At 40.4% G+C, this 23171-nt stretch overlaps 1 protein-coding gene across 4 annotated transcripts in view; it reads right to left on the bottom strand.

Annotated features, from left to right (window-relative positions):
- ltbp3 (latent transforming growth factor beta binding protein 3) overlaps positions 1-23171 on the bottom strand; it is a 64594-nt gene that overhangs the window by 1311 nt on the left and 40112 nt on the right. For 2 of the 4 annotated variants that reach the window (XM_012867129.3, XM_036143203.1), the window contains exons 12-28: positions 22731-22859; positions 20615-20746; positions 20398-20526; positions 20157-20276; positions 19811-19933; positions 19592-19714; positions 17471-17590; positions 17168-17296; positions 16745-16915; positions 16545-16625; positions 13413-13541; positions 13167-13304; positions 12935-13075; positions 4307-4435; positions 1677-1835; positions 1487-1576; positions 1245-1373 (exon numbers count right to left, since the gene is read on the bottom strand). In XM_012867129.3, coding sequence (XP_012722583.2) covers positions 1245-1373; positions 1487-1576; positions 1677-1835; positions 4307-4435; positions 12935-13075; positions 13167-13304; positions 13413-13541; positions 16545-16625; positions 16745-16915; positions 17168-17296; positions 17471-17590; positions 19592-19714; positions 19811-19933; positions 20157-20276; positions 20398-20526; positions 20615-20746; positions 22731-22859 — 2172 coding nt within the window. The remainder of the gene's footprint in view (positions 1-1244; positions 1374-1486; positions 1577-1676; positions 1836-4306; positions 4436-12934; positions 13076-13166; positions 13305-13412; positions 13542-16544; positions 16626-16744; positions 16916-17167; positions 17297-17470; positions 17591-19591; positions 19715-19810; positions 19934-20156; positions 20277-20397; positions 20527-20614; positions 20747-22730; positions 22860-23171) is intronic. The other 2 variants (XM_012867131.3, XM_012867132.3) reach the window with 2 other exon arrangements.

Raw genomic sequence — 23171 nt, 5'->3', positions numbered from 1 at the left:
ATGTGACGTAGTGGAGAAGCGACCGTGACGTGAGACTGTTTTGATAGCAATGGCGGCTCACATCTAGGAAGCAAGCGTTAACATTGATGCTGCTATTTCTTCCATGTTGTCCAATCTACCTAATATTGTTTCATTAAAAGAACATCAGAGAACGGCTCTGAAGGCTTTTGTTGGTGGAAACCATGTTTTCGCCCTTCTCCCGACTGGATTTATCATGTTTTGTTTTCCGGGGCGCGCCCGCAGTGGAGCGGTTAGCGGTTAGCGTGAACCATATTAGGAGGCCTTTAGTCCTCGACGCGGTCGGCCCAGGATCGACTCCGACCCGCGGCGCTTTGCCGCCTGTCTTCCCCCTCTTCCTGTCAGCTCACTGTCAATAAAACGCGTGCCACTAGAGCCGCAAACACATAAAAAAAAAAAAAAGTTTTGTTTTTTCCTGCGTCGCTCTCACAGCGTCACGGGTTAGCTTCGGTGTGAGTGGTTGAAATAGCACGTCGATAAAGATGACAGACAAGTGGCTTATCCAATCATATGCAAGGATTTTTGATAAGGCCAAGCCTTCAAAAAACGCCATTCCCATGGATCTGTCCCAGATGGATGAGTGGAGCTAGGCGGAGTGAAATACATCTGGCTAGGGTCAGGTTAAAATAGAGTTGACCTAAATGTAATTTGATCTTAGTGTGAATGCATATTGGTTATTGAAGGCCTCCGAGGTTTGTTAGAGAAAATTAGAGAACGGCATCATGATGATCAAGGAACACAGCAGACAGGTCAGGGCTCAAGCTGTGGAGAAAATGAAACATGGTGGTGGCAGAATGACTGTGATGCTGCCACCACCATGTTTTTTTTTTTTTTTTTTTTATCTTTTTAACTTTACGGATGTTTTCTTTGTGTTTTTTTCCCCCCCAGAAAGAAGAACTTGTTAAAGGCTGTGAAAGAAACAAGCCCGGGGTTAAAGGTTCACCATCCATCAGGACCATGACTCCTAAATATGCAGTCAGCGCTACAATGCAAGCCACTGTTTAGATTTTTATTTCTAAAAAAAACAAAAACAAAACAAAAAACGTGAATAACCATCTATCCGTTTTTCTTCCACTTCACAATAATTTGAGACTTTGTGTTGTTCTGTTACATAATTCCCATTTAACCCATTTAAGTTTGTATAGCATGGATTATGGATACTCTTGCATGGCACTGGATACACATGAGGTTGCATTTTTTCTTGCTGACTTTGTGTAAGTACAAACCTATGCAGCGGGCACGCGAGTGGTCTAGCCTAAAGCCTGTGTTACATTCACACATGGTACCCAGGTAGGAGCGGACACAGCGGCCATTTCCACAGCTGCATTCATCCGAATCCTCCTCTGAACTGTCACCTTTTCATGAAGAGGAGAAAACAGGGCACACCGACAAATTAACACAACACAGTAGATGGCGAGAAAAATCAAAACAAAAGTAGAGGGACAACAAATGCATGGTGTGACTTTACCTGGGTTGTAGTTTGCGAAAGCTGGCAGAAAATCCTGATCCCCATCTGACTCGGTCTCAAGCTGCATTTTACACAGAATACTGAACATATCTGAACAGAAAAGAAGAAGCTGCTTTATTCTCCGGGAGACAGGGGAGAGGGCGGTAAGCAGGGAAACGAGCGGGTGAGGCTGACCCGGCAGGGAGCTCACCTGAATTTCTGGGCGGGCAGGTGTTGCACTCGGGCCCCCAGCCGCGGCCGTAGTGACAGCAGCACTCAGGGTAAGTCACCACTATGTCGATGGGCCGACTGCAGATCAGGCCCTCGTCCACCTGCTCGAAACACACGTCTTTGTGGGCCGCGGTGCGATCTAGATTAGGAATAAGGAAGAGACGTGCGTTGGTATTTCTCTGTTGGTTTTATTAAGTCACAGTCCAGCAAAACATCAAACAATTTTTTTATGACGTGTCTTTGATGAAGGCTTCAATCTCGAAGCAGGAGTACACATTTTGGGTCTGGTTTGTTGCAACAGGTCAAAAAAAAAAAAAAATCTGGGATCATCGATAGGAAAAATACCGCTGGATGCCAACAAAACAAAATTTAGATCTGGGGGAATTCCCAGAGAGAAGTGGGTTAGGCAGGAATGACTTAATGAAATGAGGTAGTTCTGCCAAAAAAAAAAAAAAGTCAAAGTATGATTTAAATAGAGATACAAAGAACTTTAAATAGGAAATCCTACTCTTATAAAGGTACAAATGGTGCAGAGGGATCTGAATTTCTGAAAGAAATTCTATGGATATCACAAGTTCTGTTGAATTTAGACAAGTATTTATTTGAAAATGATTTTCAATCAATTCATTAATTTACCTAAGGTAATGGTGCTCATGGTTTTTTTTTTTTTTCAACTTTTAAGCAATTCTCATAAAAGGGGTTCAGGTGTCACACATTATTACAGCCACAAAGAATGAAAGGTTTTGACGAGCACGGTAGTTTTCTTGTTGGCAACGACCACAGTAAATATGTGTTGATAAGACAGGACATATTTATGGCACCTGAATGGCAGGGCCTCTTGATTTTACCACGTTGAAGAGTTGTTGATAAAAATAAGCCAATCTGTCAAGTCGCATTATCACCTCTGGGAAAAGAATATTTTCTAGATTACAAATAGAAAGCTCCTTAGCACTATCATCGACCTGGAAAATGATAATAATAATAATAATATATTTTATTTCAAGCACCTTTCAAAACACTTAGGGACACTCTACATGTAAAAACAATCAGTGGTAAAAGCAACATCGTCATAACTAAAAGAAACAACACAAACTACACCCAGGAAAGTAACAGAAAATCATAATGAAAAGGCAGTGTTGAACATGTGGGTTTGAGACTTTTGATTTGAACAAGGATAAAGACTCTGTATTGCAGATGTTAGGAAAAGGTTCTTTGTTAACAAAAAATAAACTACAGTTACATATATTTGTCTGGTGATATTGTGAGTTTTTTGTGAAAACAATGACTGATTATGTACGGATTATTATCTCCACTGAATAAATTCACTCAAATCTAGGCCTTTATTCACGGGAGTCTACTGGGATGAAGACGAAAACATTTCAATACCAATCATCAACAACATCAACCACTTAATTAGTCCTAATCATTATACAGATGGCCACCTACACATTGTTCAGCTTCATGTGACATAGATTCTCCCAGATGAAGAGAAAATATATTATACACGGAGTGAAACCAATCCACTAAACTGTTTATGAAGCATAAATGACCTAAGATTACACAATTTTACGATTAGCTTCAAAGAGATTGGACTTTTTTTGTTGCTTTTTTTCAGCCAGTGCATTTTTTGCTGCTAAGTCATAAAAAAGCAGATTTTTGGAGCATATTTTTTTTAAATTCTTCTATAAATAATAATTAAAAAGTGTAACTCTTTATTTCCAACCTAAAATGACAAGCAACAAATCACTGCGTATAAATCACAAACTTCTGACCAATTTGTAAAGCAAAAGCAGGCCCTATGATTTATTTACTTTGCTTTGTAAATTTAGGGAAGTAAATTGTTCCTTTGATACTTCCTTACAGATTTAGCTGAAACTAAATGTACATGCCTTAGAAAGCCTAAGCATTTCACACTGCTGTAACCTAAAACCAAAAGGAACATCAACTATATTCGGGGCTGTACTTTCTCTAACTTCCTTAAGCTATTTGGCTGCAATCATCAAAGTGAAGCTTTTAAAAAAAATAATAATAATTTACTACTTGTTAAGCATGGTGGTAGCTGTATTATGCTGTGGGTCTGACTCCCAAGGATGTTGAAGGACTTTCCTCTAAATTTCTAATTCCCAATCAGCAGCTAGCTGGTTTAGATTTGGACACAAATGGCTGTGCAAACACAAATCCGAACTGGTTTTGGAATTGCTAAAGCAGGGGAACATTAAGCTTTTTGGAAAACCCTGACCTCAGCTATATTAAGATCAAATGCTTAAAAATCATTAGCGATGTGTGTTCTATCATCATTCAGCCTTAAAAAAATAAATAAATAACAGTTTACATGCATCATTAAAAGCTCAAAATATCCCATTCATGCCCACGATGAGAGTATGTAAACTTCTGACCGGTAGCGTATGTAATCAGTTTCTCACACCACTCATACAAAATAAAATAAAAAATAAAATAAAAAACTGACGATGTTTCAAAGCTAGAAAAATCTTTCCACAAAGCGAGCAAAAAAGGGCTGAAAACAGGCTGGAGAGGACACAGCTTGGGAGGAACTGCAATGAATGAACATGAGTGTCAGATTGAGCGGTCAGGCAAGCTAGATCTACCCACCGTCATAGACGCACTGCTTCAGCGCCGCGCTGAAGGTGAGGGGAGGGTCACAAAAACAGTGAAAGGAGCCGGGCGTGTTCTCACACCTCCCATTCTTACAGTACGAGGGGTCCTGGCACTCATTCACATCTGCAAAGGGCACCACAGACACTGGTTACAGTATGAACATCTGCTTCTGGGCCAGAGCTTAGTCTGCGGGTGGTCGACTCAAGCTTTTTCGTCTCACCACACAACGCAGAACAAATCTTTTCCTGCAGTAAATGCTCCATATGGGAATCTTTCTAAACATGAGCTGTGTGATGAATATGCGTAAATTAGCTCTAAGTCAGGGCCGCTGTGCGACGGGCACATTTCAGTCAGCCACCTTGCTTTTTGGGTTTACACTAGACATTAGACAGATAAAACACTAAAACAGATTCAAAATAAAACTCATTAACCGATGTTCGATTATGTTTATAAGCAATTTTTGCAGCTGTGATACTGGACTAGTTTAGATCAAATTTGCGTGAAAATAATAAATAATAAATAATGTTTTTGAACCACATGTGGCTTCCATTATTTATTTTTTTGCAATGTGAAGCATTCTCTGCCTTTAGGGGATTTCGCAATCTTACAGCTGGTCTCTGGTTTAAAAAGAAGTTTTATCTATAAATATAAAACAGAGTTTGTGTGCAGAAAAATGTGTTGAAATTTTGCAAAGACAATGCAACATTTGCATAATCAAAGTGCCCTATTTATGAGTAAATTATCAGGTTAAAGTCTCCTTGTTATTGTTATCACTAATTTGTCTTACAGTGTTAAAGAAATAAAGTGTAATGTCAATAAAACATTGAAGGAATGCGGGTCTATGACATACTTACAAGGGATGGTTAAAATAATTATTGATGAGGTTCCTTATCTTTTTTATAGGAACTATAAAAGCTGTTTTAATGTCAAATTATACACCTGTATATATTGAAATTACGAGCTCATGACAAAATCCCTCATTTCAAGTTCATCGCTGTCCATTTGCCTTTCCAATCTCATTAGATTTACTTTTATGCTGGTTGCCGTACTATGAATGAGAGCATAGGCGCCCATCTTTCACATTCTGAAAAACGTAATCGGTGCTTGGATTTTCCTCTTATTACTTGTTTGTTACTGAAAGTTCTCCTTCAGTAAATATAATCTCAAATGGGGGCGACTGACGTAAAATTTTCACCAGACCTTAATAACAAGCCACGTATCCAGGAATAGTGTTCAGCAAATCAAGCAATGTGTAATAAAGTGTAATGACACATTGATTATGATCAAGGCATATTAATATAGATGCAAAAAGGCATATAAGCCAAGAAATTAACAGGAATCTCACTATCCCAGCATTCCTACACTCTAACAAAGTCAATTCAGATCTGCTGGTTATACGCTTAAAGACGTTTTTCCCAAAAAGTTTAAAAAACAAAACAACTGGACTTTGTTGTTTTGTTTTTTAAACTTTTTTGGAATGACCATGACCTGGATGACTGAGAATCTTCACCAGCTAAAAGACGTTCTGTAAAAAGGTACCGGACAGGAAGCATCTCAACTTGGATAAAACCAAAGAGCTCTCTCAAAACATTGGCCAACTTTTTGTTGCAAAACATGCAAACCAACTGGTTCGAAACATTTTAACGGGCTTCTGTTAAGAGTACCAATGCAGCCAACGATCCAGAAGAAAAAGGGACATAATTTTGCCCTAAAATGTCAGGTTTTCCTCAAAAGAAGTCATAAAATAATCAGGAGAATTAGCTAAGACCCTAGGGGCGGATCATGAAGAGCTTTAGAAAGATGTGGAAATAGCAAGAACAGTTTTTTTCCCATGAAAACAATAATTAATGCACACAACTGAGACAGCCTCTATGGGTATGTTCATGCAGCAGGCAAATTAGACACAAATCTGATCCTTTTGCCCATATGCGACAGCCCAATTCCCATCCTTTCACCAAAAAAAATAAATAAAAAATCTGGAGCTTACATACATCCGCCATTACTTGCGTAAACACTGGACTGCTGTGTGAAATCTACTCTCTCCTTCTGTTATCTGAGCATGCAGGTAGCTCCAGGGGCTGAACCATACAGACCGAAGTCTGATGGCGTTCACATTCAATTAGTAATATGAACGACCACGTAAAAAGTAAAAAAAATTAAATAAAAAAAAATTCAGCATCAAGACCTGCAGTGTGAAGCCAGCCACTATGTCATCACAGCACAAGACTCCATGAAGGAGAAAAAGAACGTTAAGGATTTCCTAAATGCTGGACAATATTTGGACAAGGCAATGAAACACAAGGAGGATATAGTATGGCCAGATGACTCCTAAACTCTCACTGAATGTCATTGGACAAGTCAAGAGCCGGAATGACACAGCAAAAACACCAAAAGTTAAGTTTTAGTTGAACTCATCATTATGGTGTGTGGCAGTTTAGCCGCATTCAGCACTGATTCATATAATTGAAGGATGATAGGAGTAAATTACCAAGGTGTCCTTGATAAAATGAAGGTGGACAATATTTAGTCAAGGTTGGTCCCAAACACACCGACAAGGATCCTTCAATTGGTTTCAAAGAAATAGAAAAGTATAATGCTGCTAAAAAATGACTCATTCAGTCCTCCGGTGGGAATCCAAGTGAAAAAAATATGCATAGAAATTGTGGAATGTATTAACTTTAATCCGTTTTTATACACTTTTATGACGGTTTAACATGTTTTTATAGGCTTTTATATGCTTCAAGGCCGCGCACGATTGGTCAGAGGAATAGAATGTGAATAGATTAGGGCAAGATGCACTAGTGCTGAGCAAGGTGGCAGAAGAGAGGATTCAGGATTTAAAAGCAGATGGTGTAGAAAAATCACCTTAGCGATGCTTATGACTTGTTTGTACATCCAGGGGATTTATTGAATTTACTGCCAAAAGAAGCGTCTTTATTAAGCATCAGATACATTTTTGTAAGCGTGTTAAACACGTATTCCCTGTCCCATTCCCCTGTGTTAGAAAAAATAGCTTTATGAAGTAATTATTTATTCATTTATTTTGTATGTGTGAACAACTTGGGTTGTTACACTGCAAAAATGGAACTAGAAATAAGTAAGATGTTCTTTAAAATTAGTGTATTTGTCCTTGATTTGAGCAGGTAAATAAGATGATTTGCCAATGGAATAAGATTTTTGCACTTAAAAGAGGAATAATTCATCTCCGTTATCTTATTTAAAGTGCAGGATGTCTAATTATCTAATTTTAGGGGTCAAAATACTTATTCCATTGGCAGATAATCTTATTTACCTGCTCAAATCAAGGATAAATACACTAACTTTAAGAACATTTTACTTATTTTTAGATCCGTTTTTGCGGTGTACCATGATTTGGAGTTAATTTCAACTATATAACCTCGTTAGAAATATGTTTACTGAGAAAAATGGGGACCGGTTCAATATTTATCTCCCCTCCTATCCGATGAAGACTTGACGTCACATCGTTCGCCGACATCTCATCCGACCACATTACTGCATCACCGCAGGCACTGTCCCAAACTGGAGGTGAATGTCATATTTCAGGAAAGATAGAGTAAGCTGAAGATCTTCAGTTTTAGCTGTCTGCCACAACTAAGCTACATTTATGTCCTCTGTGTGTATGTCAGTCTCTGGTTTCATGTAATCATATGTAGCCTGACCGCCACATTCATCTGCAGTCACGGGCTCTGTTTGGTGTTGCACCTACTCCTGCAGCAGTTGCTCCAAATTTAGGTCAGAACTGTGGGAAGTTCATTTCCACAAAATGGTGATATTGTGTATGTGGAATTTTTTTTTTAGATCTTTGAGTTCATCTCATAAAAAATGGGAGTAAAACTAAATGTGTCATTGAATGTAGTTTACAGCTAGATTGCATCACTGAGCCCCTTAACTTAAACCAGTCCATCATTAGTGACCAGTGGTTTGTTGGTTAGCCGTCTGAACAAGTGCTTTCATTTTTCCAGTACCAAGTTATGGCGTGGCATCAGATCAGCATCTATTAGGGTTTCAAAACCATTTCCAACCAAAGGACGCTGTGCCATGGGGTTCTGCCAACCTCATGGGATCAGTTTTCACGATGCCTTTACAACTTGTCGCATCTGTCAAAGGTTTCTAGCAGATAATGAAATGTGGACAGCTTTCCATCTGTACTAGAAAGATCTACTGTCTCCCTGACGGTAAACAAAACCATTTCATTTGTAGGTGATCGATGGATGGCTAATCAAAGAGAACTTCAAAAGAATATTTACAAAGGAAACCGCCTACTCACATACATGAGTAAAATAAATATGTACATATGCGAAGACTTGTACTTTATTAAGAATTGGCATGCTGACTATCACTGACTTGCTGGAAATGACTTGTTTCTCATATATTTAGCACCGCTGAACTACTCTGACTGGCAGGCTGTACTTTGGTGAAGAGCTTTACTTTTAGGGCGGGGTTTCTTTGTTTTCTGTCTGTCTAATTAGTGGTTTACACCCAGCATCCACAACCAACCCTGACCTAAAACTATAAAAGTGGCTTAATTTAAAGTTCAAAACAGCACAACTTGGCCAAAGGTTCCAGTTTTACAAACCTGACTACAAACAGCACTTTCTTCGGTAAACAAAGAACCCCAATAGCGAAGAAAGAAAGAACTTTAATTGCTGTTTTCCAGCAGTGAAGCTATAAATCACCCAAATATACACCTATCCTTTCAAACAAATTGGAGAAAACAACCATAATGAGGATTTTGAAAGAGCAGTAAGAGCATGTTTGGGTTTTTCTGCCAGAGTTTTTTGCTTCGTCCATCTCATGTCTGAATGTTCCTTTTGTTCTAATGTTATTAAAGCCTTTTATTTATCAAGCTGTTCCTCTCCGCCTGTCTGGATTCGGATTCAACTCCTGTGACTACAGCTTTGACACAAGGACATACTATACTATGATATATACTATGGGTTCTGAGGGTATCGACTTAGTTGTTGCCCTGTTAGTTGACTGCATTGCAACGATATTGCTTTATATTGAGTATATAACAGGCCACACCTGTCACAACTCTGTTAAACACAGTATCAGTCTTACTTTAAATCAGATCTCATATATAATTTTTAGTAGTATATTCAGAGCAGATCTGCACAAGATTATAAAATGCAATTACCGCAATGTCAGTGTGTGCAATGTCAAAGGACTGCTTGGACACAATGTTTGGAATGGGTTTTTAAGCAGCCCTGGCTTCAGACCATCAGGAATGTTTCCAGGTTAGTGAAGTCTAGCTCTAACCTGGCAAACCAGATGGATAATGAGTAGCACTCTGCGTTCTGCACATTTTCATTCTGGGACTGCTCCCATCGAATCCGTTCAGGAAAAGGAGGGACGTTCAGCTGAACTTTCCGAGCTGATTGGGCAAAGCGACACCTGGTGCCCGCCTACCGAAGGTTGTTTTTAGCCAATAACGGTATGACATGAAAATGTAGTAAGGAGCAGGCGCCACGAGAAACCAGAAGTTAGGTGCTTCTTGCTGTTCTTCTTTCAAAAGAGAAATGATGGATTATGACAAGTGGATTCTCGTGTTTGTTACCGCTAAAATTCAAGCTTGTTGGCAAGCTTAGTCTAGCTCCTGTTGTACTCAGGTTCTTCACCTGTTTACTTATACTGCCGTCTAAAACTGCTTCAATTTCTCTCGTCGTTCTTTTAATTTAGAGGCCCTTACGTCTGATAGAAACGTATGAAAAAGAATTTACGTACTTGATCCACCTCCAATTTCTTGAAATGCAAACCTCAGTCATTGATAATCTGATACATTTGATATGTACATTTTAATAATTAAAATAAAATGGCAGATATATTTTTTCTTCATTATTAAAAACATACTGGGTCCTTTGATCAACAGCAACAAATTATGGGCAAACTGTTAAGTTTTTTTTACCCATAAGGAAAATCCCTTTCACTTCACATTAGCCGAATGCACAAATTTATTTAAATTTTCTTTAATTATAGACTGGTTTCCTGTTATTAAGATCACTCTAAAAGTTCACAGATGAAAAAATACCCTGAACAATTCCCATTCTATTGTTCGTACAGTTTTGGTGTTCTTTTATACCATTTCTTTAATCAAGATTATCAGGAGACAGTAGGTCTATTTACGTTTTACAAATTTGTATTGTAAACCCATTTTGTACCCCACAGTTTTGCCCCCAGAAACCAAACTATTTCATACCCATGTAATTTAACTATGCATCCCTACAGCTTGTTTTGTCCTCTTTCGTATTGGAATAAATCATGGCGGTTTTACAAATCCCCAAGTCTCACTTCTCAGGTGATGTCTGCTCGCTAGTTCAGGCAGTCAACTCGAGCTGTGCTGCTGCTACACACGTGGCGTTCTACACAGGACACACTTATCATGCATACACCTCACTAATTTGGCCGCTCTGTTTAAGCTGGAAACTTCCTGCATCATTCTGCATGTCAGGTCTTGCTACTGCTCCCTGCCTGCTGGTTTACTGCTTTCTACCAAACCAACACTACAGCACCAACCCTAGCATGCAACGAGGCGTGTTGTTGGGATGAAGAATCTCATCAATATTCATTTTTCTGAATATTTTACAAAGTTTTTATTACACCTAATTTCAACATATTATCATTGAGATCTTCATTAAGAGACACTGACTCTTGGCCGTGACAACGGATATTACTCCTGTTCAAACCAAAACAATTCTGAATAACTTCTTGCTAGCTGATTTACTGGGGTTCACATAACCATCATTTCTTTGGAATACACTATGAATAGATTACATGAAATTACTTTTAATCACCAGCTCTCAAGACGAGTACAAATTCAAAAACGGTTGTCCTCAGACATCTCGTGACAGATGGAACAACAAACAGGATAGGTTGAAATGACCAAAACTGCAAAATCTTGAAGAGGCAAATTGGACAGCCTCCAGAAAACCAACTTTTCACACGTAAACAAAAATGATCATTCTCGGCCATCTAAGGAGTGGCATGGTTCCTCTATTTCAGGGATGTCAAGCTCCAGTCCTCAGTGTCCCCCAACTTTTATATGTATCCGTGCTTCAACTTGAGTCAAATAATCAGCTCATCAACAGAACTCTGGAGAGCCTGACTGCATACTGAGGAGGTAATTCAGACATTCGATTCAGGTGGTTTGGACCAGGCACACATCTAAAAGTCCGGTCCCCCACAGGGACTGGAATTTGAGTCCCCTTCTATATATAATAACATTGTTTGGAAATAAATATCTGTGACAAACTAGGAGTGTTAACATTTCCATTGGTCAGACAAACAGCACAATGCAGGCTTGTAACTTGCTTGATGGCCACTGTGAATTACCAGGATGAGACCAGAAGCAAAAAGTCTTCTGAGATATGCGAATATTTTTATGCTTCGTGTTCTATTTAAAAATACAGTGAGAAACTGGCCAATGACCGGGGTCATCTTATTTGTGGCTTGAACAGCCCAGGAAGGTGACTGGCTCGCTAGAAACACAAAAATCTTGTATTTATTCGACTATGAGTCATGGGCCAGGGCTAACAATAACACTATATATTTTGAGTCAAAAAGACTCAAAGTTGGCTAATTTCACAGTAGTAACATATTCAAATAAGAAGTCAGAATAGGCACAGGGATGTAAATAAAAAAAAAAAAAACACATCCGAGACAAATCTGTGGTTAATTTAGGCTGTAGGATAGCGAGAGAGAGCAAGGCTTTTTACTGGAGGGCTGAACAGAATACAACAAGTTCGCTCAACTTTTCTTTTCCTTTTCAACTTTGAATCTCTGTCTTTCATGGAACATGCTGAATTTAAAAACGTTTGACTACTTTGGAAAGTACAGATTAAGCGTAATGTTCTATATTCTGTAGAATATAAACACATAAACTGCTGTTTTAGTAATGGTAACGGGGCTAATTGCCAAAATTTTCCCACAAAGGGCAAATAAAGGATGATTCTATACAGGATGCTGAAGACAATTTGAAATATTTTAAAACAGCAATGAAACTCTGCATCATAACTGCAAGGCTAGAAAAATATTTTGAATGATGTTTGTGTTTTATTATTTCAGTTCAATTTATTTATATAGTGCCAATTCATAACATATGTAATCTCAAAGGAAAAAGTAAATTAATCCAATCATATCAACAGATTCCAAGACAACTACATGCATTTCAAATTTATATCATAGCTCCTAACCAATTTGAATGATAAACTAAGCTTCACTGCATTGTTTTATAACCATGATCAATTTAGGATGTATCTAATTGACTTGGAATATGTCTGTATGATTGGTTTGAATTGACTCTTCATTGTAAAGTGCCTTGAGATGACATATGGTGAATTGCCGCTTTATAAATAAACTGAATTGACATAGAAATAAATCAGAATAGGCTAAAATCAGTATTGACAGGCAGGTCTAAGCCTCAGCAAAACAGGAGATTGGAATAATTGAATGAATACATTTCATTTAACTAGTAATAATTTTCTGTATCATAGTGCATAGATTGTTAAAACACACATCTTTTGTGAACAGTCTGCTGTGTGTTTTAAACTGGAAATTTGACAGTTTTCAAAGACAGGATGACAGTCAACACAAATGAGAACTCACCAGCTTGCTCCTCGAGAGTAACACAGCTGTTTCGGTCCACGGCAAGGGTCCAGGGTGGAGAGCAAACACAGTAGTACGAACCCACCGTGTTCACACAGAAGCCGTTCTTACAGTTCGCCGGGTTTTCACACTCGTCAACATCTGCACAACAAAAGCAGCCGAGTTTAAGATCCTCCCAAAAGCAGCTGGATAAACAGGCGGTTTAAACCATGGGAAAGAAAAGCTTACTTGCCTACTACTGTTGGCATCACACACTTCTTCCTGCTGGAGTCGGGGACCCAGGGCCGGTCACAGATGCAATAAAAGCCCCCGTCAGTGTTGACACACCGACCGTTAGTGCAAAGAGACTCGTCGTGGCATTCGTTCACGTCTGAGAGGAAACGTGCACACATGAGTTCCCGTAGAAAACCTCGCATGCATCTAAAAAAACGAACCTTCCAATTTTTCACTACTTCGTGCTGCATGCGGCCACACTTACCAATGCACTCAAGAAGGTTGCTGTCGTAGTAAAAGCCTTGTTGGCAGTAGCACTCGTAACCTCGCAGCGTGTTTTCACAACGCCCCCTTTTGCAGATTTCTTCGGCAAATAGAGTGCACTCATCGATATCTACGGAGAGCAAACAAAATATTGCCTTTCAGAGAAAGATTTGATGTGCTTGCAGTAAAGACATCCTTCAGATAGATCATTAGAGTAGAATAGGGAATGAATGAAGCTAGCTGTTGACCGGGATCATCAGACTTTCGGCTTGATTGGCCCTGATGGGTGATAAAAAAAAGCTAGAATTTTCCCCTATCATAAAATGTTCCATACTATGCCGCCAGCTCTTATATAGGGATGAAGACTCACATATTATAGATATATTATAGCATAATTACGTTTTTGTGAATAAAATCAGAAGCATTGAGACGTAAAACGTCTTTCTACCTGTTGAAACATGCCTGCAGATCATCCCGGCAGCGAAAAAGCAGGAGAAAGCAAACCTTTAGCCGATAACAGGAAGGCTAAACAGATAGCAATAAAATACCTGCTTTATCCTTGTAAAGCAGACATTTGTCTCTGTCAAGGGATATGCTGGATTTGGAAAAGATTAGTTTTGTGGGAATGCCAATCAAGAATCTACCTTATTTGGAATATATACACACAGACTGCTGTTTTTGTAAAACTAGCCTTGTTGTGTTTATATTTAACACATGATAAAAGACATTTTAAAACGGGAGCCGCTATAATTTTGTCTTTGCTTCAAAATAGTAATAGTGTCCCTGCTTTTTATATAAATAACTGACTGTTCTTAGAAGGAAGGCTAAAAAAAAACAATTTTCGATGCTGTTCTTCTGTTTAAGCATCTGTTCATTCGGAGAAAATGAGATTCCACCTCTCCAGTTTAATTTATTTTGTGCTCTTTTCAGAATAGGGTGTTTTCACTGACGTCACTGGCCAACTTCCGGTCCGCCATATTGGGTGGCACACTTCCTTATCTCTAGTTGTCTTACACGTATTATCGTATCGCGAATGGATAAGTACGCCAGCACGCTAGAGCGACCAGATAAGGACGTATATCTGAGGAAATGTTCCGTGATCGACCATATGGACCCGTATGCCCTCCACGGTGCCTTGTTTAGCCGTAATCCAGATGATTGGCCAAATGTAGAGCACGGCGACATAGTGCATTACCTGGTGTTCAGTGAAAACCCTCTGCACACTCTTGAGGAAATGAGAGCTTACAAGGATCTAGAGGCTCACAACCAGTTCACATCTGGTTATGTACATCAAGGAAATCGCCATCATACGTGGACGGGTGAGTTTTAATAAGATGGTAAAAATGTAAACAATCCGACGCAAATGTGTTGCACCGCCCGCCGCTGGCGGGCGGTGCGCGAAGGCGCTTGGCTGCAAGGCCGATCGACGCCGCTCGCGGCTTTAATTATTTAAGCAGAACAATGACCAGTGCAAAATTAAGTTGTATTTACCGTATTGGCGCCGGTAGGAGCTGCAGATCATAAAGCCAGCAAACAGTGGGAACACAGCAACTCGTTCAAAGGTAAGCTGCGCTCAGACGGGCGGGCACATGCTAGTTTAGTAGCTGCTAACCGCCAGTGCTAACAACCACTCGCGCATGTAATGTACTTTTAACTTGCTGCTATGTGTTTCAAACGTTTAGAACACACTCTCATTGACATCGGGATACTGTGGAAAGTTATGTTCGGTCTTACAGCCGCGATCCAAGCGAGCCGACGATCTCTTTATCTCTGTAACTCGTTCAAAGGTAAGCTGCGCTCAGACGGGTTAGCACATGCTAACCGCCAGTGCTAACAACCACTCGCGCATGTAATGTACTTTTAACTAGCTGCTATGTGTTTCAAACGTTTGGAACACACTCTCATTGACATCGGGATACTGTGGAAAGTTATGTTCGGTCGACTTACAGCCGCGATCCAAGCGAGCCGACGACTCTTTGTTATCGCTAACAGTTGTTCTCCGTGGTTGCGCCTCCAGGCAGGAAAGCGGTGTATCTGTTTCTATGTTTTTCCCATGGCGATCATGTGTTGCGCTGTTACAGCCCACAATACAGCAACGGTTTACCATGGTTGAAATCAAGTTAAGGTGAAATTAATCAAATTAAAACACGGCTGAGAGAGGGAGTACAGTATGCGGTAGTAATAGGCAGTAGAGGCGGTGGAGGCAGTCAACACGGCAGCCGCGGAAAGTAATAAGTCATAACGCCCAAGCCCTATTATTAATATATTCTTCTTATATGTTTTAAATACTTAACAGTTAATTACCTGTGACAAAGTGAGCACCGCAGACTCTGGCGTATCCCAGCTTAACACCGTCCAAATCGGACCTGGATATCCGTGTCAGCCATAGGTGACGGCGTTGTTCAGACAGCTGTTTTTTTTTTTTTTTTCACACTGATTCACTATTACGGCTGGTAGGCGATAGAAAGAGCGTTGATCTCCACCTCCACGGGCCGTGCAACCAACCATTAAACACGTTTTCCCCATTGTTCACTTCCAATACTGCCTAAGGCGTCATACAATGCAGGTCAACGGTGCGAAACGACTGCCACCCAATATGGCGGACGCGCTGAGTAGTCACGTGAGCGTGACGTCAGCTGAAAACCCCCTATTAACTTTTTTTTACGGCTCTGTCACTTTTATGCAAACAAGCTGTAGCTTGCCTCGCCCCCCCCCCCAACTCAATGTTTATATTTGCATTTTATGCACATAAAAAGGGCAAATAGTGGCACAATGGTACAGCCGTACATCTTCGACCCTGAGACAGACCCAGAAGCTGAAAAAGCGAAGCCTCCTACACAACTAGCACGTTTATAAACGTTTATAAATGGACACAAGGCTATCACTAGCCTTTTGTTAGTTTCAGCTTGAGCTAAATGACAAATCATATTCATGTGGAACAGCCATTGTACAGCGCATACAGCGGTAAAACCAGCTGATGAAGTGGGCGGAGCTCTGCTTGGGTTGCTAGGCGAGGAGCAGTGCCGCCGATTGTGATGTAATAATCGGGAGGATTTCTGAAACGGCTCGTTTTCCAGACACCAACAAACCATATTTACTTCTTGCCAAATAAGTGAAGTTAAACAGAACGAACCGTGGTAGGCAGGCAGGCTGTACTGGAGTCTCTGCTCACTGTAGAAACCTTGTCCGTGTGGACAGAGGAAGTGGAACTCGGCTACATTAGGGAGAAAAGAGTTTTAAAAGCAAAACCTTTAATAGACGTGTATAGATACGCAGCTAATAAAAGCAAAATGTCCATTTTGTATTAGTTTCTTCCGTGGCGTGCAGTGGTACCTGAGTGGGAGACAGGGCAGGGATGGATCTCACAGTGATCTCCCCATCCCACCCCAATGGAGCAGCAGCACTCCTGTTTGGTGACGTTAATGGCCAGGACGCTGTCACAGAACACCGTGTCATCGAGGTTCAGGTAACACTCCTTCTTCTCATTGGTCAGCATTCGAACCGCTGCAAGCGAAAGCAACACAAGGGTTGAAAACAGATGACTTCCTTTTGACTTCAGCTGGACAGTCCTCCTCCTAATGCTTTTAGATCCTCATTGGATAACCATAAAAATGCCGCTGAAAAAAATAAATCATTTGAGATTCAGCATTTCAGATTTGGTGGAAGCTGTTTGAGCGACTGGGATTCAGAGTTCAGCCCGTTGGATGAACGTGGCTGTCCTGTAGACGCGAGGAAAAGAAATGAGAGCGGACCCACCTTCGCAGCTGTGGCTGTCCTCCGAGAGGACGTAGCCGTGATTGCAGACGCACACATAGGAGCCAAGTCTGTTCTCACATGAGCCATAGGGCTGGCAGAGATTCCTGTCTGCAGCACACTCGTCTATGTCTGCAAGGGAAATCACACAAGTTGCAGAACAAGCTGTGGCGCTACTTGCTAGAGATGTGCAGGAACAATGTACCAATTAAAAATGATCTTTACATTTAAAAGCTCAAAAGTAAATTTCTGTCAGTCTGTCATCATCTCCTTAATGAGTAGAAAACAAGGAATCCAAAGACTGACCTTGGCATTCCCTGCCTCCGACCAGTTTGTAACCCTTCTGGCACTCGCAGTTGTATGACCCCATGTTGTTGATACATCGGCCCCTCAGACAGCTCGACGGCCTCTCGCACTCGTTAATGTCTGGAAGGCAGCAGAGGATATTTTTTAAAATTGGAATGAGAAGCCAGTTCATGACAAATGTATCTCTGAACCCAATCCAGTGGGAAGATTGGACCTTAAGAACTTTTGTTTTTCATTTCAGAGAGATAAGACTGAAGCACAAACTAGGGCAGATGGAAACTTTTTATTTGTAATTAGGGCAAAATTATTCCAGACAAGTTAAAATCTTACAATTGAATGTTAGATCCAACACAAAAAATTGCCTTTTAACAACCACACATACTCTTTAATTTCATAGTAAATAGAATATCTATCCAACGACTTTAACTCAAATGCAGTCTTTGGTGCATTAAAATCTGACGGTGATTAATTAATTAAACTTGGCTGAATACAGATAGTCTTATCTGTTTATTTAAAATGATCATATGTTGTAGAGCAGGTAAAAAAATTTCACGATTGTTTGGATGTTATTTCTTTAATACATTTTTTTTACAAGAAATTTGTGTTCAGGAAAGCACATACATATTGTTTGTACATAATAGTTGAGCATCTTCTTAAAAATAGATACCAAAACCAGTAAAAAAAAAAAAAAAAACAGATAGTAAACACTGTAAAAAAAAAGCATGAAGACTTAATCTATGGATTACAACAGGTAATCCAGACAGTTAACAAAGGTTCCTTATGCTTTAGGCTTCTTTAGGGTCATAGGAGAAAAAACATTCTGTTGTTTTAAAATGTAGCTTTTCTGTGCTTTCCACTAGTTTGCATTTATGATTATCCATTGTTTGTTGTTGGGTATTAAGGTTTTAATAAACGTATGATTTAAGAAATCTCTCATCACTGTATTTCGACAGTTTAAAGTCTTTTCAATGAGACGCCAGAGTAAAGTGAAGGTGAGCAGAGTTTCCTCTGGCTATATAGAGTAACGCAGCACTGCCCCTTCCCCACCTGTTGCTGTGTACTGCTGGTCAACTGGCTGAAGGACTCCCGCTATACCTACTCCTCACTTAAAAGAAAGAAAACGTAAGCCTGTAGAAGATATTTCCAGTCAATCTAATCAGTTTATTTACCTCATTATAGAATATCCTCTTGTTATAGTAATTGTGGTAGTATGTTAAGAGCAGTACAACAAAAAGGTGTAACATCCATCATAATAAGCACTAAAATATGTATGAAAACAAACTTAACTTGTTTTCTTTGTATTTTTTGTAGAAAAATTAAAATAACAATTAGAAGTTATTGACACCATTATTATGAGTCCTGAGTAGTAGAGTCATAAGATGTGACATTTCTCCCCTCTAAGGTCATGGACACTGTCACCTCCAGTATTCTGGGTTTTTGTAACTTAATAACCGTGTTTTCTCTACAGACTCAGATCTAAAGACGTTGAAGCTCGCCAGAATGAACCGTCTATTTTCTAAGAGTCGGTGCTCTTCCACCTAGCTGGCAAATCTAGACTGCAATCATAATGTCTGGGACGAGCTGAAGTTTTAATTTCACTGGTACATTATAGGGATGCTTTGTGATTGATGATTCTGAATCGAATGTCACAAGCCAATAAGAGAGCCAGCACAGCCAAAGCCATCGGCATCCCGAATGTCAGTGGGTGACTCGCTGGTGGAGAGCTCCCAGCGCTTCACCTCCGCTTCTCAAAGCTGGAAAATATGCACAAGTTCTTAAGAGGGAGCCTCTGGGATCACTTCACAGTTTATTTCTCTCAGCTCCAATGTTCAAAATGACAGGTCACAGTGGAGGATCGGGGCCAAAATCAGGCTTAAAATCCTGCCGTGTGAACCAGCCTTTAAGGAATATACTGTGCACTGTATGTTGTGTTATGTTTGTAGCAAAAGGAGAAAATGTTTGTTTTTTTATGTTTTAGATAAATTCCATTTATCATTGTATCTTTTTTTATTTTTTCACAGATACCACAATAACCTGATAAAATCCTCACAGCCTGAGAAGCTCATCTGGCCCATGCCCAGTAGATGTGATTGAAATACAGTTGATTTTTTTTTTTTGTACCTTCACAGTGGCTCCCCTCCTGTGTGCGTTGGTATCCGGTGTAACACAGGCACTTGAAGGAGCCGTCTGTGTTGATGCAGATCCCGTTGGCACAAAGCCGGACATCCGCACACTCGTCAATGTCTAAAAAAAAGCAACAATTGTTTCAGTGTAATAGCTAAAACGGGGGGGGGGGGGGGGGGGAGTGTCCTGACGAAACTACCTCAATGCATTACTTACCATTGCAGCTTTTGCTGTCCACCGAGTGAAGGAAACCCTCGTTGCAAAGGCATCGGTAAGTACCGGGGAGGTTCTCACAGCGCCCGTTAGGACAGATACCAGGCTTCTGACACTCGTTAATATCTGTTCAGACATCAAGCAAAGAACAAACATGGCATTTTAGTTTTTATCCTCCTCATCAATACAGCACAGATGTACCTTAACAACAGAAACCTGCAATATTTACACCGTCTCTACATTATCTCCACCTCCTCACCCTGACAATTGCATTTACTACACTTCTCGCACGGCTGTAGAGCAGACGACATAAAAAATAAATAAATCCACGCAGCAAAGCCGGACTCACCGGAACAGGCGCCAGCGCGGGCTTCGTGACCGGGCAAACATGGCACACACTCATAGGAGCCCGGCGTGTTCTCGCACTGCTCGTTAGGACAAGCGTCTGGATTCAAACACTCATTGATGTCTGGAAGGAAACCAGATTTATGGCTTTATTTCAGAGGGAATTACGGCGAGCTACTACTAGCCAGTTTAGATGTTCTGCACTGGCGTCCATAGTGTCGCGGTGAACGCGTGTGTGTTCGTACCTTCACAGGCTGGATATCGGTGGGACTTGTTGCTAAAGCCGCTGTTACAGTCACATTTATAGGAACCAAGCATGTTGACGCAGTGGCCTCCAACGCCACAGATGTCTGGTTTCTGGCATTCGTCTACGTCTGTAGAAAAACACAAATGCTGCAGTAGGATCTGAGAGCTAAGGTGGAGGGGGGGGGGGGGTCACATAAACTCTTTCACACCTCGTACCTATGCACTTGAGTCTCCCATGCTGCACCATGTGTTTAAAGCCGGGGCTACACTGGCACTTGTACGCTCCCTCGGTGTTGACGCAGCGACCTCTGCCGTGGCCGCACGGCTCCGTGACGCATTCGTTATCGTCTGCGGCAGAAGAGGAAGGGCAGCCAGCATGAAACGTAATCAGGTTTGGGTTAAAAGACGAAAAGTTCAGAGCAGTTTTATGGCCTACAGTGCCGTATAAATCTGTTAGTATTTCTTCAACCTGTTCCGTAACCCTGACCCACAAACTTTAAGGTGAGAGTGAAGCATCATTGAGCACAAGCTAATTGGCTTTTTAATGTCATAGACCAACACACGATAGTGCAGAATTGTAAAGTGGAAGTAAAATTATGTGTTTCACATAGAAATGTGAAACTTATCTTCAGCCCCTCTTAATCTATGCTTTGTAGCAAATTTAAAGTCTCCCAACTTAGTTTAGACCTGGACTTTCACTAGGCCATTCTAACACACAAATATGTTTTAATCTAAACTATTAAATTGTGGCTCTGGCTGTATGTTTAGGGTCATTCTCTTGTTGGGAGGTGAACCTCTGCGCAAGTCTGATGTGTTTGGCTGCTTCTAAAAGGTTTCCTTCAAAGATTGCCCTGTATTTAGTCCTGCATTAATGCCGACCAGCTTCTCCCTCCCTGCTGAAGTAAAAAGGACCCCACAGCATGATGCTGCCACCACCATGTGCAGTGTTAGTTTTTTTACTACACAGATTGTGCGGTTCTCTTCTTTCATACGTTTCTTGACACTCCTCTATAAAAGCTAGGTTTGTAAAGTGCAAAGCCTCGGATCCACCTTTGCCCACCAAAGGTTTTCAGAAAATCTGGACATTTAACACCTTAGCTAGAAGCGCAGAGCTATGAAAACAAACAAACAAGAACAAACATGTCCACAGAGTTACAAAAATGGGAATTGGTGAGAAAGAAAGAGAGGCCTTTAGCGAGGACGTATTTAGGGCGAATGGAAACCGTATGCAATGGCTGTTCTGTCAACAGATTTTTTTCCACCTGAGCTGTGAATGTCTGCAGCTCCTCCAGGGTTACCTATCAGCTGCTGAACAATGTTCGGCCTGCCTGTTAAGATAGTTTGTCCTCTTGTCTTGGTAGGTTTTACACATGGTTTCCACTATCTTAGATGGACTGAACAGTGAACGGTCGGCTGCACTAGATGCAATCGCACGCCACACTTTTCTGTATTTTTTTTTAATATGTATTTTAATTTCTTTACACGATATGTCATTTTGCTTCCACTTCACATTATGTATGCACTGCCTATTGTTGTTTTCTCACGTTAACCCCCCCCTCCCCAAAAAAAAACATTAACGTTTGTGGTTGTAACATGACAAACTATGAAAAGGTAACAGGCACTGCGCCGTTAAATATTCCTCTGAGCAACGTTTGCATGAACGATGTGTTTGATGAGGTGCACATTAATACTGATCTAAATAAATTGTGCCAAGAATGAAAAAGCAAAAGCTAAGTCAGGTCTGCACTGACTTGCATGTACCTGATGTGTCTATCAGTCACAATCTAATTCCTAAAAGCTTTAAATGAAACCACAAATAAACAGATAATAAGCAGGTCTGTACAAGACGACTCATTAAGCTGCCTCAGCACTAAAACGGCCAAAGTCATGCCTGCATGTCTCTGCCAGTGCTCAGGCCCTAAAACGAGCAGCGAGAGTTTAATTATATTTACTATTAGGTGATTAAGAACAATCTACTGCCTGCTTTAATCTCTTCACTTCTCAAACACATAACCATAGAAATTAATTTCAGCCATTAAAATGTGTCATATTATTACCAGCGAAGCATTTATTGTACTTGAAATCTCTTTGTAAAAGCTGCAGTGAGGGTCTGTGTGTTTAAATCATACAACCAATTTACGTAATGTCAAAATCCATGGCATTGTAAGTGAGAAATATGAACTGTTGGTAGAATAAGCTGGTTTTGATGTGCATTTGTGGACAGGCTTGTCTAAAATAAGGCCAAAATGAAAGTTTTCTGCAACTAAAACGTTCCTTTTTGTGCCAGGAACAGCGAGGGAAGACATACTAACTTTGTCCCAGGGTCTCTTACCCTCACAGATGTTCCTCTGCAGGTTCAGATGATAGCCTGGGTAGCAGTAACAGATGCGGCCGTTTGGGCTGTTCTCACACTTTCCGTGACCACAAATGTTTCTGCTCAGGCCGCACTCGTCTGGCTCCACTTCAAGGCCAGAGAAAAAGAGACCACCAGTGTTAATTCAATATCTCTATGAGTGTGTTAATACAGTACTCTACAAAAGCGTTCATTTCTAAATACTTTGCTTACATTGAAACTTTTCATAATGGTCCTGATTAACAGTTCTCCGGGTTTGTTTGTTTTTTTTTGAAGGTCTTTCAGTTTTTCTTTAGACTTTGACTAGACCTTTAGTAGTTTTCACGCCAGTCACTGTGCCTAACTATGACAACATATGATGCAATGTGTCTTTAAGCAAAGTAAAATATGGAAGATAAAAAAGTGAGGCTTAAATAAAAA

The sequence above is a fragment of the Fundulus heteroclitus genome, chromosome 11 (assembly GCF_011125445.2).
Source record: "Fundulus heteroclitus isolate FHET01 chromosome 11, MU-UCD_Fhet_4.1, whole genome shotgun sequence".
In the NCBI taxonomy this organism is placed as follows: domain Eukaryota; kingdom Metazoa; phylum Chordata; class Actinopteri; order Cyprinodontiformes; family Fundulidae; genus Fundulus; species Fundulus heteroclitus.
The sequence above is the reverse complement of the archived record's forward strand: the minus strand, read 5'-3'. Positions and strand labels throughout refer to the sequence as shown.